This window comes from Anomalospiza imberbis, chromosome 6 (assembly GCF_031753505.1).
Source record: "Anomalospiza imberbis isolate Cuckoo-Finch-1a 21T00152 chromosome 6, ASM3175350v1, whole genome shotgun sequence".
NCBI classification, from domain to species: Eukaryota; Metazoa; Chordata; class Aves; order Passeriformes; family Viduidae; genus Anomalospiza; species Anomalospiza imberbis.
Genome location: NC_089686.1, coordinates 8,413,980 through 8,433,235, shown reverse-complemented (window position 1 = coordinate 8,433,235; position 19,256 = coordinate 8,413,980). Strand labels below are relative to the sequence as shown.

At 46.3% G+C, this 19,256-nt stretch overlaps 1 protein-coding gene across 1 annotated transcript in view; it reads right to left on the bottom strand.

Moving 5' to 3' along the window:
* The window catches only part of AHNAK2 (AHNAK nucleoprotein 2), a 74,687-nt gene extending 69,583 nt beyond the window's left edge, over positions 1-5,104 (bottom strand). Inside the window, exon 1 of the mRNA XM_068192234.1 lies at positions 4,829-5,104. Within this exon, the coding sequence (XP_068048335.1) occupies positions 4,829-4,883 (55 nt within the window). The 5' untranslated portion in view covers positions 4,884-5,104. The remainder of the gene's footprint in view (positions 1-4,828) is intronic.
* Positions 5,105-19,256: the final 14,152 nt, after the last annotated feature.

The window sequence follows — 19,256 nt, the reverse complement described above, 5'->3', positions numbered from 1 at the left end:
AGAAAACTGGAAGGCCAGCCAGGACTAATTACTGCAACCTCAGACCTGGCTGCTATCTGCATGGTGAGGCTCTGTGCAAGCACACTGGCTGGCAGGGTTAGTAGGGGAATAAACTAATGCAGAAACAGGAATGAAAGGTTACACTTGTGCAACTCTTATGGCCCTGAAGATACTTCAACACAAAATATTATGTCAGCAAGTTTTGGTACACAGACACTACTATTTAGTTGTAATATCTACTATTAATAAATACAAAGCCTTAAGGCTGGAAAAATTAGGACCTTATTGGCATTTTCAAACTCATGATTGGACACAGTTATGTAATTGTCTGTGTTGCCATAAAGGCAGGGTTGTATCCTTGAGAGATAGTTATTCCTTTGGTGTTTGAGAGTTTGGGGCCCTGAATTTCCTACAGTAAATGCACTCTAGCATGGGCTGGCCAGGATGGAGAAAGCTCCCTCATGCAGAATACCAGCTCCATGTGCCTTTTCTTACAGATCAACACTGGCTCAAGAAGGTCCTTGTTATCCCCTCTCTGCACCCCCTGCACTGCCACATCATCCCCAAAGGTGTGCTCTCAGACCAGGGACAAAATAACCCTCCTGCAACCTCACTGGCAACCAAAACCCCATGGGGATATCCCACTGCTCAGTAATGCAGCCTTGAGCACCCCACACATCCAGGTTACCCAGGGTGGCTGCACTGGCAGACCCTACAGGACAGACGTGCTGGGGATGGGATTGTGGCTGGGACAAGGGTGCACTGCCCTGTGCCATGGGAAACACGGAAACGAGGACAACATGATGTCCATCTGCACAGGACACTGGCACTGGCTGACCATGCGTGCTGCAAGCTTGGATCCAGAAGTATTTTGCAGCCACTCCTCTGCACAGACAAGCCCGGCCTGGCTGATTGTTGGAGTGTTTTTCTTGGCAGCGAGTCCCCACGTCAAACCAAGGGTGTCATTTATCTCCGGTGGTGGCAGCGCACTCCAGAGCGAGGAGCAATAGCAGCAGCCCTGGAGGCCCTGGCTCGTGGGGGCTCTCCCTGGCCTTTGCTTCACATTCTTCCACCTCTCACACAGTAACAAGAGCCCTGGAAAAGAGGCTGCTGCAGCCAGAGTGCCTTGGACAGAAACAGATGGTGCACAAACTGCTGGGTGAAATGCATCCCGCTTTGGTGCCCAGGGAGGAACACACTACCACAGTGGACTTGAGATGTCTGTTGATCTTCCTTCTTGAAGTTTTGAAATGCAGCAGTAAAGAAAAATCAGCATTTTTCAGCTGGTTTTGGTTTGCTGCTGGGGTATGTCCATTCCTCCCATGAATCAGAAGCTGTGGAAAACACAATGTGCTGTGCCTCTGGCGGGTACATACCATCCCCATTTCTTGCAGCTTGATGGAGAACAGCAAACCCTTCACTGGATGGGGCATGGACAAAGAAAGCTTTGTTGCCTGTGGGGCTCTGTCATGCCGATGTTTCTTTTCCACTTGTGCTCATAAGTCACCAACGGGCCCGTTCGTAACCATTGGAAATAGAAGTGTGAAACTAATAACTAAAAATATAAACTCTGGAGGGAAGAAGATGAGTCAGGAGGGAGGGAATACTGAGAGAAGCCAGAGGGATGCAATTTACTGAACCTGATTCATGATGCTGGCAGGGAGCTCTCTGCCAGAGCCAGATGAATCAGATTCCCTTTCAGTCCGTGCTGGCACCACAGTTATTTTGGTGTCACCATGGGTAGTACAAGAGTAGATCTTGGGAAGCATTACTGTGCAGAGAGTGAGTGTTTGCTGAGACTGAAACAGCTTGTCATTTTAACAATATACTCACTGAATGAAGTAAAAGGAGGGAAAATGACATATGCTGGTGTGTCAGGTCAGAGCTTCTCCTGAGAGCCAGGGAGGGTGTTCCTCACCCAAGCTGGCAGTCTGGCTGCTACAGGGTTTTTTTATCTCTGTCTCTTGATGGGGAATAGATGCTGTTGCAGCTCATAGTCAAAGATTTTGAGAAAATATTTCTAAGAAAAAGTGCAACTGAGCTGGCATTTTTGTTTAAACCCCCAAAATATGTGGACCATATTCAGCAGTTCATATGGTGGAATGGACATGCAGCCTTTGGCATGGCAGACAAGAACAGAGGAGAAGGGATGTCACTGTACTTGTAGAGTTTTTCTGGATGTCACAGCTTGCAGTGGAGCCCTGGCCATGGACTTCTACAGCTCCAGCTGATCTCGGGATCTCAGGTGTGTTATCCCCACGCAGTGCAAAGATCAGCGTGGCACCTGAGAAGCAGTAATCTTGTGGTCCAGGTGTCCATTCAGCAAAGGACTAAGGTTCGTGTTTTATTTTGACCCCTGCTCCAGTCTGGGGGCAATTAGGAGACCATACACACTTGATCCAGTGACTCAGTGAATGGAGTATTTTACAGCCATTAGTTTCTGGGGATATAGATCATGCCCCAAAATAAGGTGAAGAAAAGGTTTAGAAAACATTTGTGCTAGAAAGACCTCTATATTTTAGGATTTGGCCAATTGCCACAGTTTGCTGATGGAGATGTTCTCTTCTCCTACTTATTTATTGTTCTGACTCAAAAATTATCCATGAAAAACATGTTCATCAACAACTGCAAAATGCTCCCAGCCTCCTCCAGATATCAGATCCAAGTGCATGCCTGTTCTTGTGTGGCTAATAAAGAAAACTGGCAAAGTTTTGTTTATCTGTTTCTCACCTGTGTCATCCTGACACACAGCTAAAGCAGGAGCAGTGAATATAGCCAGCAGAGACAGGAGCTTACAAAACCAGCCTATTTTTAGCCAGTCTTCCTTCCATGCCGTGGAGGAAACGAGGCATTTAATATGCTCTGCTTGATGTGGGATTCATGGTGTGGTTTTCCCCACCCTTGCTCAGATGATCCTGCCTCATCACTACGCTGATACTCCTTTCTCAAGCCCGTATCGCATGCCTGGGCAGCCAGCCAGCCTACCTGTCTGAGAAAAACAGAGCTGCCACACCCTGAGCTCCGAGGATGATAACCCATTGCCAGGAAACATCAGCAATAACTGTTTGGAAAGCAGATGCCTGTCAAATTTCAGATGCAGCCATCTTTCCCTGCTGCACCCCTTCCCAGCACAGATCTTGTTGTAGGTGTCATGGCTCTGATCCTGCTTGGCACCTCCCAGGCACCAGGAGCTGGTTGGTGCCATGGCACGACCCCATGCAGGAGATGCTCCTCTTACATGTGACACACCAACAGCATCCTTTCACACCACCCGAAAACTGGTACCATGGAAGTAACAACCCAGCTTCATGGCATGGGGAAATTTTGTTTCCTTAGCCAAAAAAAAGCCTGAAAAAAAACCCAACCCAAACATTTTGCTAATCGGTGAGGAAAGCCTGGTTTGGTGGAGTGCTGTGTTAGTGTTCTGGTTGTATTTGTTTCTATTAGGTAGCACCTAGAAGTCCCAAGAATGGCTCTGATGTGGTAAATAGAAAGATTAGTAAGAACCACAAAACTAGTTTGTTTGCTAAACAAGTTAATCTGTGCAGGCAGACAAATATTAGGAAAAAGCTACTACTGGAAAAGTCACATTTACAAAAGAAAATATTTTCACCAAAACTATGTCAAATATATTTTGAATAAATAATACTTAAATGCTGTCAGAGTGTAGTCCTAAAATATTTGCTATAACCTTATAGCAATTCAATTGGTTTATCTAATCACCAGGTAACCAGCAGACAGTCAGACTGTATCTGTATCTTTTGTTGGGTGGAGAGATATGAGTTATTCCTTGAGTTGTCTCCTTGATTCCAACAAGTCAACTTAGGCAATAATAGGACTCAGAGTCTGACAAGCAATTTCTGACTTTCCATTGTTATGGAAAATATAATCCTAAACTATTTACAAAAGAAAACAGAAATAATCAGGCATTTAAAGAAAAAAATAAAAGTGCTCCACTTTTAGGCTATCAAAATCTTACAGACTATGTTTTGTAGACTATAACTTCTACCAGAATAAATAGTGAGAAAATTTATTGCAGCATGTAGATAAACATAGTTTTTTTGTATATTTTAGGGAGAAAAATATACTGTAGAAATTTTAGATTCCTGCCATTTTTGTAGACACAACTTTAAGACTACAAATTGCTTGTTTTAAAACAGGTCAATCTCTGCATAAACTAAAGAGCACATTTGTAATTTATTGATACTCTTCTGCCAGCTAAGCACTGTGTTGCATTACTCTTTAGACTCATTCCCCCAGTCATCACTGTTCTGCTTCAGCAATATTTTATATTAAAATGTGTATCTTTTCCCCTTAAAAAAAATTAAATTGCTAATTTCCTCCTGCTCTGCAGGGAAACCCAGGAAAATAATTCCTTCTTCCAGAGTGCCGTGTTGTCCAGCCAACAGACCGAACACAGAGCATAGGACACGTTGAATTTGCAAACATACACTGCACAGCACAGCTTTAAGCCATTGTAAATGCCGGGTGGATTGGATCATGCAGGAATCCTGCTACTCTGAGAAATGAAGGGCAAACTCGTGAATTAAGGCATGCAACCCGAAAGAGGTCATTTAGACACAGCTTGAATTTAATTTGTTTACAAAGTCAAAGGCTTCTTTAAGCATAGCTTCGACATGTGCAGGAAAGTTTAGAGGAGGTAACGACAGGCTTTTCTTAACTCTATTTTTCCTTATCTGATTCATGCAGCATCAGAGAAAGCCACACCCCAGCAGCTGCAGGGTTTGCCTGGGAGGCTGAGTCGCAGCGAGCGGAGCACAGGGAAGCAGAAGCAGAATACAGAAAAATATAGAAAACGTAAGCCCACCACTGGCTGGAGATCCTTGCCAGTTAGGAAGAACTAGATGAAAGCAGTCACACATCTTGGTAGATTGTGGTGGTACAGCAATAACAAGAGAGGAAAACTCTGTCTTTTCAGAGGATCCCAGTGCAGAATCAGTCCCAATCCAGAGGAGGAGACGAAGATTTTGTGATTCTGTGCTGCAGGAAAAGTGCAGCTAGACTGAAACTAAATGCTGACACACTCCTCAGCCTCTCAGTGAATATACATCCTTGGATGCCAACCAGATTATTCCGGGCTGCCCCGCATTGCATTATGCCTCACTGCTCTCTGCGTGCAGAGCTGGAGTTCGGGTCATTGCAGAGAGGGAAGAGGAGTGGTGAGGATGCTCCTCGCAGAGTCTGAACACACTTAGGGAGATTGATGAGGGCTGCCCGATTGGCTGCTGCACTCCCCGAGCTCCAGCGGTGAGGCCACGCTGACATGAGAGCACAGCAGCCTCCTGGTGATGGAGAGAGCCAGGAGGAGTGGGGCTGGGAAGTGTTCTGCATGCCTCCCTGAGGAAAAGCAGGGAAGCATGCAAGAAGGATGAGCAGACCTTGGGATTTTCCCCTCCCTGCAAGCATGATCTGATGCAAACCTCCCCCCCCACCCCCACCCCAAAATCAGCAGAAGGGAATCCCACTTGTCTGCTTAAAATTGCATTCTTAAACCCTGGACACTCATCAGAAGAAGGGATTTGGGACACGTCTTGAAAATAAACTTGTATTCATGGCCAGCTATTTACCACCACCAAGAATGAAAAAGAAAAGTTATAAATTATAAGTAGATTTTCTGTGTTGAAGTTATTATAATGCTCAGACATTTCATTAGTAATCTTTTAAAAACAGGAAAATAATGCTGCCCATTCCACATGTAACCAGCCTGGGGCCAAAACCAGCTGCTGTGCAAGAATGTGCACTGGGTCTGATCCAGTGCCCACTGAGATCAACAGGACAAGTTTCCCTCATCCTAGTGGGAGCTGAGGAGAGCACGAGAGCAGCCAGTGTGAGCCAGGAGACCAGTGCTGCTGAATGGGAATGTGTCCATATCATCACCCCTGTTTTCTGGCTGTGAGTATTGCAGCGGTGTTGGTGAAGAGCACAGGGTAGGAAGGGACTTCAAGGCTTTGTGCCACAGTTGGCCTCCTTGGCATTTATGGCAAAGAAGGCAAGAAGTGTGGCTGTACTACTTGGCATCCACCTGAGATTATGGTAGCCCTTAGTTTGTCCTGAGGAGCACAATCCCCATGACACCAGCTAGCATGGCCCCACCAGCTCTGTGGGGACTTGGTGTCTCAAAGATCACAGGAGAGGTGACTCCCACCAGAATTCAGGTCAGTGGACTTCTGAGGCCAGGGTTCAACTCCCACTGCTTTAGATTTCTACAGAATAAAAGCTTCATGCTGTGTCCCATTGCAGTCAAAGGACTCTAGTAATCCAAGCATATTTTGTTAATTGTATCTCTAATCTTTATACTCTGCCAACTGTGCCTGCTAGCATAAATCCTTGAGCAGCAGAGCCAGTTCAAGGCCCCAGCTTGCCATGGCTCAAACATGGAGAAGATGGATCAGAAGATAGAGTGGTGACTCAGGGATTCTCTGTGCGCATAGGATGTGGTTTCTCTCTGCAGAACCAGCTGATCAAGAGAGCAGTGTGGTATCTGACTAGTGAATTATTCTTAGTGCAGTAGAGGAATAAAAATCCATGTGTTCTTCCCTACTGTTGAAAGCCCTTTAAAAACATGCTTTTGAACATAGTAAAATATTTAGTGAAGATGACAACAGTTCAAGGAAAAATGCAGATACAAGCACATGTGCATGCACACACAGGAGAACAACTCAGCTGGAAGATCTCCCTATTTACTCATTTCAGCCATATGTTTGCACCTAGAAAGCCAAAATACTTCTTGGGGCAGATATTTTTGGTTAGCTTTATTTTTGCTAGTGGTTTCAGTAGTGAATTCCTGTACAATGCAGAAAGTGTGCAGGATAAGGAATGCACCAATATGTCACTATGCAGCACAGGAAGCAGAAGAGCAGGACCTGGAAGAGATCCATAATTGGGGACTAGAATTAAATGAGATTTCTGAGCTTGAAACATGACATGTGCAGAAATGAGTCCAGCACTGTGCTGCCATGTGGATATTCTCAGTTCAGTCAGAGAGAAAAAGAGAAGGTTTTTTAACCAGGCGAGAGCCTGGGAGACAGTTGGGAAAGAATGTAAATAATTCTGTAATCTATCTTGTTGTTCACATTGTTTATAGATAAGTTCTGCCACTGTGCGTCATTCACTGCACACCAATGGTGTGAGATGTTTTTACTCTAAGACCAACGAAATTAGCCTGCACGATATTCCCTATAAATAGAGCGGTGCATTTAAAAATCAGAGTTCATTCTCTAGCCTTTGACTTGGAGTCTTCTCGTTACCGTCCTGCTCTACAGCGACACTGCCAGGCACCCCAGCTCTCTGCTAGGGCTGCTGCCTTGTGCTAAACACAAATACCTTCTGGAGGGAGGGCATTTGTTTCTGTTGCCCAAGAAATTGGATCTCTCCCACACAGGCCCAGAGGGGGCTGATCTGCAGGAGAAGTTCAGTTCATCTGGATTCCTGAGCCTGCTGAGCTGCTGGATCTCCAGAGATGTTTTGTTAGGTATCCTTGGAGCTCAGTTTATCCACGGCAGCAGGTTTGGGTTTCTCCACCTGCAGTGGTTTAGGGGTGGTACCCGCTTTTGTCATAACACACCAGTTCCTGGAGCACTCTCCTGGCATGCAGGTGGTCTGGGTTCAGTTCTCAGCTTGCTCTGTGAGGGTGAGGGTTTGGATTCACATTTTCCTTACCTCAGAAGAACCAGAGACATAAATATGGAGCTTCATTGGGTCTGGAAAACATCCCTTCTTGACACCATTAAGAAATCTCTGTGTCTCTTGCTTGCTGAATGCATTCCATCAGAGTCTTCACAAATGCAGATGAAGGGAAAGTGACAGCCCCTTCCTTCAGGAAATGGCCATAAATCAGTAGCTGCTTGCCCATGGACCAGATGTCACCACAGTCTCTGCTGAAACAAGGCCTGGGGTGCTGATAGAAGGGACCAAAGAGTTAGAACTGCACAATCACATAGACCTGCTGGCCACCCTCTGCAGGGCCACAGCTCAGCCTGTCTTCCCTAGGCTCTTCCCAGCCTTCCTGCTGCTCTCTGCAAACATTTTCAATCTGTCAATAGGGCTAATGCTACAGTTTTCTGAGCACACCCTTTCTCTGTAAAATCCAAGTGTCTTGTCCTCTGAAAATGTCCTCCCTCCATTGCTCATTACGTTCAGCCAGGTGGAGATGCCCTCAGGGCTGGCAGCTGAATCTGATGGCCTCAGGGCAAGTGTGTCATGGAAATATCCACAGATGACAGAAGAACAGGGAAAAGCAATTGCAAAGTGCTAATGCTCCCTCAGGGGCTGTGAACAAAAATAAGATAAAAAGACAATACCAGACCTTTCTCGTGACATTTCATACCCCAGAAAATTTGTGGTGAGGGAGGAGCAGTCCCTGGTGCAAGCGGTTTTGGGAGCACTGCCTCTCTGGGAGCCTTTTCCCATGTGCTGTGCAGCCTTGTTGCTCTGTGTCCCTTTAGTGCTTGTCATGTCTCCTGGACCAGGCTGAGTTGGACCAGGCCACCAACTGAGCAATGTCCCAGAGCAAGGCAGTCATTGGCTGTCAGAGTTTGGTGGTGTGGTATTTCTGGGCTCTTTGTTTCCCACTGAGTCTACAAAGACCCAAAGTTGAGACACTGGGGGGAGTATGTTTGCATGACTAAAGAAGAGGGTAACTGAAGTGTCTTTAGGTTTTTCAAGTGGGACATGTATATTGCAAGTTAATTTTCAAGGATTTTTTTAATAGTGTCTGGAAAGAGAAATGTCCCTCTGGAGGGAGATTCCTCTAGAGATGGGTGTTGCAGACACACACACCTCTCCATTACTGCTCAAGGACCCTGGAGGATGGATTCAGTCCAGTTTCTCCATTTTCTTCTGTACACAAAGGTACTTGATGCCCATCCTAGGTGCCTTAGGCTCCCTAGACATCTACATGGGGCTAGCAGATCTGACCCAGGACCCAGGATAAACCTGTCTCCTCTCAGAGAGGCCAGCAGAGGCAAGGCAGCATATCCTGGTTGTCTCAGAGAGCACGACTTGCCTACATTTGCACAGCTGAACCTGGCCAGGGAGGCTGCACTTTGACATTGTTAAAGCTGAGTCAACACATCTGTTCTGGATCTTGACAATCCCAATAATGGGTAGATCAAAATTGTTCAGAGATGCATATTTATTTTTCTACATTCTAGTAGAATGTAGAAAACATTTCTACTTGTTTTGATTGAATTACTCTTTCCCTTGCAGTTCAGCTCATGCAAACAGTGCAGCACAAGTGACAATGACTCTTCAAATGAGCTTGTGTTTCTGTCCTGTGTGTACTTCCTGGATAACAACACCTCAGTGGGCTTCTTCTTAGAAACTTCCTCCTCTGGACGTGTGACCCAGTTCATTTCACAGGCAGGACTCCTCCAGCGGGATTTATGGCTCTGGCCTGGCACACCTCATTCCCTCTGTGGTGTTGAAGGAGGGCAGCCTTGCAGGAGCACAATGGCAGGGTGAGGTCAGGGCACAGATCTCCTCAATTCTCACAGTAACACCATAGTCCTGCCAAAAATATAAATATTGCCAGAAAGTAGGGCCTAGCAATATACTTTCTAGAGGTATCACAGAATAGTTTGGGTTGGAAGGGTTCTGTAAAGGTGATATAGTGAAACCCCCCTGCAGTAAGCAGGGACATCTTCAAATAGATGAGCTTGTTCAAAGCTCCACCCAACCTGCCCTTGAACACTTCCAGGGGTGGGGCATCTGCTGACTCTCTGGGCAACCTATATTTCACCAATTTCATTGCAAAAAACACTTCTTCATATCTAATCTTTTAGTTGGTAACCTTTCCCCTTCGTCCCACCACTCCATGCCCTTGTAAAAAGTCCCTCTCCAGCTTTCTTGGAGCCCGTTCAGGCACTGGAAGGTGCTATAAGGTCTCCCTGGAGCCTTCTCTCCTCCAGGCTGAGCAACTCCTGCTCTCTCAGCCTGTAGGACAGGTGGTCCAGCCCTCTGATCTTTTCTGTGGCCTTCTCTGGACCTGCTCCAGCAGGTCCATGTTCTATCCTGAGCAATTCCTCAGAATGTCAGCACTCACCATGTCTCCACACACCAGTGTGTTCAGATGACTTTGCCCTAGGTCAGCGCGTACGGGAGAAAGAATTCCAGCTGTCCTTTGGCTCTGCAGTTTTCATACCACTGAAAGGTTAATGAGGCTGAATGCCTCCCTGATCCTCAAATACTTGGGCAAAACATGGGGAACACAGCTCGTGCCTTTGAAACTCAGAGCTGGAGGAAGGCTGCTCAGCCACAGGCATCTGTTCTCAGCGGGGCTGGCTGCGTGAGCCCTGCAGTGTCTTCTCCAGCCCTTCAGCTGCTCTGCAGCAGCACATTGCTGAATTGGGAGCAGCTTCTTTCTTCCCATGGGCATGGATGTCGCTGTCACTCTGCACTGTAACTTTCCAGGTTGCACAGCTATCTCCCAGCCTCGATTCCTACGTGCATCCCAGCATTTGTGCTCTACATCCAAATTAATATACTTGCTCTTTTGAGGGCCCAGATTCTTCTCTCTTCATTCCCTTCTTTCTTGCTCTCAGTGTCCTTCTATTCTTTACCACTGACCCTCAGTGGTTGGTTATTGGTCAGATGGTGCTGCCACTGCACGGGCAATTATGGAAAATGGGTGCCAGGAGATTTTTCCACTGAGGTCTGTTGGGATCAGAGGGGAGATGAATTGCCCTGGGAAATGTTCACATTTCCATGTCCACCAGAAGCCTCAGCTAGTCCTTCCTCAGCCTTCCCTCTCCCCTTTGATGGCCTCCTGAAGTGTGCCCATTTTTATTTGCTAGATGTCTTCTGCTAGGATTTATACTCTGGCCAGTTCAGCTATTTGAGATCTGCAAGGTCCTGCAACATCTCCTGAATTACCAATTTTCTTGTTTGCTTTATGTGACTCTGTGCTTTTTTCCTAGAGTGTTTTACATAACTTTCTAGATGATTGGAGGTTTTAGTCTACGTGACATGGACCAGTTCCAGTGACTTTTCCCACTTCACTTTTGTGATCTGGTATCTGCTGAGTTACACAATCTCCTCCAACAGTAACATTCAGCTCATCACTCCCCCAAGGTAAAAATCTGCTCAGGGAGCTGCTCTCATCTCAGATGCACAAACCTTTTCTGGCACAAATGAAATGGGAAAGTCAGACAATAAAGTTCCCTGGAGCCAAATGGGTGTCATTCATTCCTGCTATGTCTTGCTCTTTTAAGCAGTACAGCAAGAACAGAACAAGGAACTTAGAAGCAAGTTTAGAAGTTGTCTGAAATTGTTCTTACAGGCAAGCAGAGCTAATAAATGTACATGGGAAAATGAGATTCAAAATATTAAAATATTTTGCCTGAAATAAAAAAAAAAAACCCAAAACCTTCTCAACATCAGCCTTGCAGCCCCATCCCTCCCATTTAAATATGTTTGTGATGTGCTCCACCGTTGGAGCTGTGCACATGGAACATCTAAAACGAACATGCAAGGCACCCTCAGTTTCTGCTGCAGCATTCCTGATGCAGAAGGAGCCCGGGTGCACTGGCCTTTACTGTGCAGAGTCCAGGTGCATGAAAAAATGGACATTTTCTAACAAAATTTGGCACAGCTCTTTACACTGGTGTTTTCCTTCTAGCCTGAGATCTTTTCCTTTAGTAACTTGGGACCATACCATTTTGCTGGACTAAGTGGAGACTCCAGAATTTGGTTCCTGACTGTAAAGGATCTTGTCATGGCGGTTTGTTCTCTTTTTTTAATGTGTATTTGGTGCATGTAAGTGGGCATGTACTGGTACATCCATGGGGCAGGGAAGAAAGAAAATATGCAGTGCCCAGTGAATTTCTGTAGGGTCATGTTTTGATGTCCTGACTCAGCTGTTCTTTTGGCCAAGCTCTACTGACCAGCTGTTCAAAGCTATTTAGGCACCGGATGTCTCAATATAGTTCAGCATCTGTCTCAGGCTGACTGAGGCCTGGTAAGGACCTGTAGAGACTGATCCATTCATGATTATTATTTGTAAAGACATTGGCTTTTGCTGCTGATATAACTGGATTCTGTGTGCCTAAATTCCTTTTCTTTTTCCTAGAGAATTTCTACTATTGCTCTTTGTGCCTTTTAGAAGAGACCCCCCCTCTTCTGTTGGATTTTAGCCTCCTCCCGATAAGTCTCTAGGCAGAGATCAAGGCTTGGGCAGAAGAGATTTCACTGCTTTAAACAGAGAGAAAAACTTAGTCCAGGTTAAGTCTCCCGCACTTTCATCACACTCTAGTAATGCTAAAGTGCAGTACGGATGTTCCTAGTAAAATGCACTTACTTTCGGGTTTCCTTTTTGAGACAATCAAGTGTAATAGCTCAGTGTTTTACCCAAAAATACTCTTAGTTAGGGTTCCAATAAAATAACTTTGAAAGTTTCATTAAAATGTGTCTGAAAATTTCTGAGTGAGATATATCAACCTCAACTATATAAAAGCTTTCATTTTTACAAGAAACTATCTGCATACCCTGATTTGTCCAGTTATGAGGATAGTTCATTTATCTCTTTCTATTTCAGCCATTTGAGTACCAGAATATCAATTACAGAAATTTCTTCCCTTTTACAAGGACACATTTTTCAATGTTACATTCCTTGGGCTGTGAAGAGGTATTGGTTGCCTAAAATCTGCTAGTTTTCCATAGCTCTGTTTCCCAATCTCCTCTTCCCAGATGAAGAGAAAATATCAGTGCAGGAAGGCCTTTTCTTCCACAATGGTCAGATCAGTGCTTCTCCATTAACCAGTCAAAAGCTACTCAGATGACAGGAACTGCCCAGACAGAAAGGATTTTAGAGGCTGCAGGGCTGAGTATTTCAGGACTTTACCTCTTACATTTCTCTATCCAGTTCTGACTGGAGTCATGTGCAGGTTCTGAGAGAACTCAGCATGTAAAAGTGGGACTCACCTAGGCCAACAAGGAGCAATCCCCTAAGTTAGCCTGAAGGAAATGGCAAGGACAGTAGCAGGGACCTGCAAAGAGATAGAGATACTTAGCTCTGAGCTGCAGAAGTACCTGCTCTCACCTGGAATCTGCAACCATACTGACTCTTCGCTGGAGGTCATGTCCAAGCCACCCTTTTGTCACAAAGATGAGGCCCACCTGCCTGTGCACAGAGTAGCTCAGTGTTTGCAGGACACTTCTGGAAGGTGAGAAGCTGAAGAGCAATTCCCTCCATTTCCTGGAGAAGGGTGCCTGAAGGTGACCTCTCTCTGTGCAAGAGCCCTGAGAGCATTGGCTGAACCACGGAGTAGGAGAGAGGCACTGTGCCCTGCATGAAAACATCCCTCAACCCAGCAGCAAAAGTGTGTGAACTGGGCTCTGGCCAGTCTGGGAGAATGCTTTGGCTGGTGGGCATCTCTTCTTTCTGTGTTTCCAGAGGCTGTGTTCCAGAGCTTGCTGCCTTGGAGGGTGCCTAATGTGAGTCTTTCATGCTCATCCCTGCAAAATAATCTCCCACATGAAAAAGGCCTTTTGACTTTAGTGTTCCATGTGTTGTCCCAGTGCTGAAATCTGCCCAGTCCATCTTTGCTGCATGTCTTCTCTATCTGCTGCAGACTTAAGTATTCACCTGAGCAGTGCCTCCCACTCCATTAGCCTGTGTTGCATCTGCTCTCTCGTTCTCTCACCTTCCTCCATGCCAGGATCATTCCTCTGGTTCCTCAGTGTGTTGGTTTTTTGAAAAAGAAAATTCTTTTACAGAGATGACTTCATAACAAGTGGATCACCATCCTTATCAGTGGGATTTACAAAGAGGCCATCGTTCAGTTGTGAAAATGCATTAAGGTCCTTTCTAGTGTTAGCTGACTTGTACAGCACACCCAGTGCCACCCAGTGCCTGGCATGGGGTTAGGAGCTGCTTGTGATTTCCACACTTTGCTTTTGCCTCTGGAAGGAGGCTCTCATGGTGCTCCAAATGATGCGGTTCACAAACAAAAGCATTTGCTCTGTTCTTTTATAATTTCCTGAGAGGGTGTGTTCATCTCCTTCCTACTTGTGGCTGTCATCCAGCGCCTGGATCTGTGCAGGAAATCTGCCTTGAACAACACGTGAGGGCTGCCAAGACATGCAGTGCTGGTCCCCACAGGCACCAGCAGACAGCACCATAATTATTTCTCCTTGGGAGATCAAGTGGTACGTGGTGTTCTCCTCCAAAGAGCAGAGCACTTTCCTATTGCACGGTAGCTCTGCTTGGGGACGGAGGGGGGACAGCGCTGGGGCTGCTGTTACACTGGGACAGAGAAGGCTGCAGGACCATTTTGGTGTTGCAACCTCCCTCACATCTGACTGAGCTGTTTGCTGTCAGCTCAGCAGGCTCTGTCACAGTGGAGAGGGCTGTGACTCCAGTGGGATCAGATATCTGAGCACGCCAAACTTCCCAGAGACCAGGGACTAAGGCAAGAGCTGTGGCTGCTCTCTGTGAGCAAGGGGCTTCACCCTTCTGCTTGCTTGTGCTGCAGACCAACCTCAGGTCAGTCAAGGGTTGCAGGGAGAGTGTTTTTCTTCCTGCTTAAAAGAGGACAAAGCCTGAAGCAGGTTTCATGCAGACCTCACTCTACTCTCCCTGGCAGTGAGAGCGGTGCCTCTCCAAGCCCAGGTATCCCATCTCCCACCAGGGAGGGGTCTGGTCATGGCTGGGGGATTTTTGCCCTTTTTTCTCACAGAGGAGGGAAGGGAGAACAAGTTCTGAGGAGGGAGACAGTTCTGAGTTGCCTACTGGGGTTTCAACCTGGTCCTCAACAAGGCAGGAGCCTTCCAGCAGAGCTGCTGCTATCCATTTCATATGTGTGGTACCTCTGTGAAGGCAAAGCATGAGAGTGACTCAGGCTGCTCCCACAGGGATTTACAGTTTCAGCCAGGCACAGGGGTGGGACAGCCATGCCACCAGAACACAAGGACACACCATCAGCTGAAGCCACTGCTATTCACCTGCCATAAAATTTGGGATCAGTTATCATTCTCATGTTAACAGAGGCCATGATCTGCGCAGCATCACCTCTGAAAACAAGCTAGCTGTGAGAGCTCACAGGGAGGGCTGCTCTCCCTGGATAGCCTGACACTTCCAGGCAGGCTGCGCTGTTTTCCTGTAAATAGGGACAAAAATTCAATGCATGATGCTCTTGAACTGGTCTCCCTAGGAAAAAACTCTGTGTGTGAACAAAAATGTGATCCCAAACAGAAAATGGTCACACAACTGAAAAGTATATGGCTGGAGGAGAGGTAAGAGCTGGTGAGAGGGAGGGTAACTGCAGTACCATCAGAGATAATGCACTCCCTAAGGAATAACCCCATGCTGCTGCTTTTTGGGAGCTGAGGGTGGCTCAGCCCAGCGCTGTGCCTTGCAGAGGCTGTGAATACTCAGCCAGAGCCTCTGTGCTGGAGCAGAGCCCTCTCCAGCAGCCAGCAGGGTCTGCTGGCCACCTGCCCTCTGTCCTCCTCCTGGTGTCCACCTGCAGTGGCCCATTAAGTTCACTGGTTTCTTCACACTGTCAGTGGCTGACATTGCCACAGGAGTGCCACCACCCAGCCCAAGGTATTACCTGAACACTTGTGCCTCAGTGGGAGCAGTGTCCTTTCCAGGACTGCAAGGAGACACCTACAGCCAGCTGGCATCCACCACCCAGCACCTTTTCCTGAAGGCAGGTGCAGACACACTACCTTTCCCAGACCTCACCAGAGCTGAATCCTTTCTATCTGAATTAATCCATTCCTCCTTTTCAGTGACTACACATAATCTGGAGCTTTGGTCCAAGAACTGGGGGAGCCAGGTTTGCTGAGTAATGGGATTCAAATCCATGCTTGCTCACCAGGTAGTCCAGTGGGAGCTGTGGGAATTCCCATTGCATTTCCTGAAAGTGGGTCTGCTGTGCAGCAAGAAGCTCAGACTCTGATCAGATAGAGAGGCACCACTGCAAATATGACTGTGATTTAGTGGTCAGGGTAAGCAGGTGGCTGCCAAACCTTGTTGTACATTTTACATTAAATATTTAGCACATAAAAAAAAAGGAAGTGGTTTTCTGGAGCAGAATGCCCCTTCTTCTAGGTGAGTGGCTTGACTGCTAAACCATCAAAGTCATCATTTTTTCCTTGATGCATGTGCTGAGGTTTTTTTGCTTTCTACAATCTGAAGGAAAAGATTGACCTGTGAGAGGTAACTTGCAAAATATTTTACCGGGGAATACCAGAATACCATTATCCAAACACTGCTTTTTGGTGAGCTTATGGGATTTTCAAGGCTTCAGCTTGCAGGTTTTTTGAGTTATTTCATGATGCAAGACTACCCTAAGACTAATGGAGTGAAATGCTCTTTCTTCTAAATTGCTGCACCCCTATGAAAAATAAAGGTGTTCATATGTTTGTTTACCACTCTGCTTCTCTCCGTGGTTTTGGTGTGAACTCTGAGCAGCCAAAGGTACAAAGAGATCCCACAAACTGATGAGAGAGGTGGGTACCTCCAGCTGCAGCACAGGGCAGTATTTAACAGCAACTCTAATTATCCAGAGGGGTTGCTGAGAGAGGCTGCTGTGGCTTCCCTACTGCATTAAGCCCTTCACTGAAGGTTGTTTTCTTTAGGAAGTCTAAAGGTTTTCTAGCACTTATCAGTGGGTAAGTGCCAGCACATGGGTGTGAAGATGAGGAGAGGGTGCAAGGCTGGGGACCACTCTGGGAGCAAGAAGGTGCAGAAGAGAAGGAACCACAGGGAGGAAGCCACGGCTTGGTGTACAGCCAACAGGCAGGGTCAGGGACAGGCTGCTAGAGGGAACAGTATGTTGGAAGAGAAAATGATTTGGCTTTTCTGTTTTAAAGAAAAATAGTGTTCTCGGTGTAAGGCTGTGCTGGGACACCCTGTCCGACCTTGCTCTGAACCTGGGTGTGTGACCAGACGTTATCTGGTGGGGGCCTTCTAGAGGTCTGTTGTAAATACTGTTCAAAGGAGATATTCCTACCGGAGGAGGAGGAAGAGTTGTGCCAGGAGAAGTGAGGGACAGAGCCCCACCGATGGTGACAATGGGGTAAGGGCAGGATGGTGGCTGCCCAGCTCCCACACGTCAGGGCCACCCTGTGCACACCCCAGAGCTCTGCTCTATCTCTAATTCATTTTGCATGATTAGCTTGACATGATGTAACCCCTGTCCTTGTGACTCAGCAGGCCAAATATAAGCATCAAATGACTACAGAGTCATCTGATTTACAGGAGTCTCACTTATAACAGCTCATTACCGAGCCAGCAAAGTATCTGTGAGCCGGCCAGCAGAGAGCAGATTGGAGAGCTTATGAAAGCAGATTTTGGGAAGACTTTCCTAGTCACGCCTGCAAAACCATCTACTTAGAGCAAATAAGCAAAATCATCTTTCCTTACCTTTTAAGTTTTCCTTTTTCACTTCACTTTGTCTCAGGAAACGAAGTTTCACCAACCAAAGCCCATCTCGGGAATGGTCTAATGAGTTTGTTTAAAACCAAGTAAAAATGTAATCTGGCTGAGAGCTAGGTGATGGAAGTAAAGTTTTCTACCAGCACAGGGTGAAACCAAAGGAAACTCTCAGACATGCAGCTCTGCCGATGGCAGAATTTTCATGTGGTGTCTCTGCATGTCTGTTAGTGAGTCCTGTCACGAGCCAGTCAGTGGTCAGAAACTCCAGTTGGCTGAGAAGTATAGTCACTCACAGGCCCTCTGCATTTAATGTATTACTTAAAGAGAGCCAGATCACCAAAAGTTTTCTTAAATCCCCCTACTGTGCTTTACAGCTCACTCCTAAAAAAGCTACATTGGGTCAGTTACTTGGGTGGTCAGGCTACAATATTTTCTGAATTACTGCAGCCAAAACTACTCCCATGAAATATCCCAGGAACTAAACGTGCCATTTGACTGCAAAGCACCCATTTGACATCACCTGCCTTTATGCTAACTTAGGAAAGGAAATTGAGACATTCAAAAGTGCAATACCACTTGCATTTAAGTTTTGCCTAATATGATCCCTGCTATCATGTATTTCTGTAATTTTTCTTTCTGGGCTGGTGCAGGTCTGCCTGTGCCCTGAAAACATGAAGTTGGAGGGATGTGATCTCAGACTTGTACTTATGGATAGAGAAGACATGTCTAAGCCCTTCTTGACATGGTACAATGCACACACCTCTCTAATGGGGTATTTCCCTGACCTCCAGGCTATAGGATACGTGGGATAAGGGGTTTCTGGGAGCTGAGATGGGCACTCAGGTCTTCCCACAGCTAGATGGGTGTAACTCCAATCCCTTGCAGCCACTGAAGAAATAAAATGTTTTTATTCCAAGTCACTGGGCTGTGCCCAGCCCCACTTAGAGGGGCCATACTCCCTACCTGCACATGTCCTCAACTGCACATTGTCATGATGTAGAAAACACAGGTAAGAGATTCAGTTTGTAAGGAAAATACAGAATGTCTGAGTGTATGCTTATCCATGGGTATTTTTCATTCCCTCTCAGTCTTTTTATGCAAAGCTGTCATAGGAGACATCTGACAGAACCTCTTGGGCTTTGTCCATGTATGACCAGTGTTTGTACTTAAAAAAAAATAATCTCGGAAATGTTTTGCCTAGTTCACATGATTTATTGCTTCAGGATAAGGTTTTCTGGAAATCTGTGAGATCCTCCAGGATCAAAGCAGCCTAGCAAAGGCAAGGTGCTGTTATCATTACGTCTTCAGTTGCCTTGCTTTCCCCATGGGTAGAAGTAATTGTGCATGCAGTTTGTGTCTGGAGGCAGTATATTCCACAGAAATGCCACTTATTACTGTACTGCTTTTCATCTGCAGAGGGGAGAAGTGATGTGAAAATGCCTGGAGGAGCAGGAATGTGATAATATGAATCTCATTTTGCCATGCCTAAAAGAACCTCATGTAGACAAGGAGTTGATAAAAGAGAGTCAACGCTGAATAAAAATCCCCAATTAGAGCCCTATCAAAAGCAGCACTTCCATGGTGAAGTGGCTTAGCTGTCCCTGCTTTTACAGGAACCTGTGCTAGTGTGTGCTTGCTTGGCTTTTTTGTAAGGTGTACCTCTCCCATCTTGAAGCCATGGCTTTCTTTCCAGGTAGCTGCATGACACTTCCAGCAGCTGGATGGCCAAAAGCTCTGGTGTGGTGCTGCAAGGTCATTGCTCCAAGGCAGGGCACTGGAACTCCCCAGTCCCAAAATACAGAGTTTTTTGCCATCAAGTGATGGCAACTCAGAGTTGTTGCCATCACTTTAA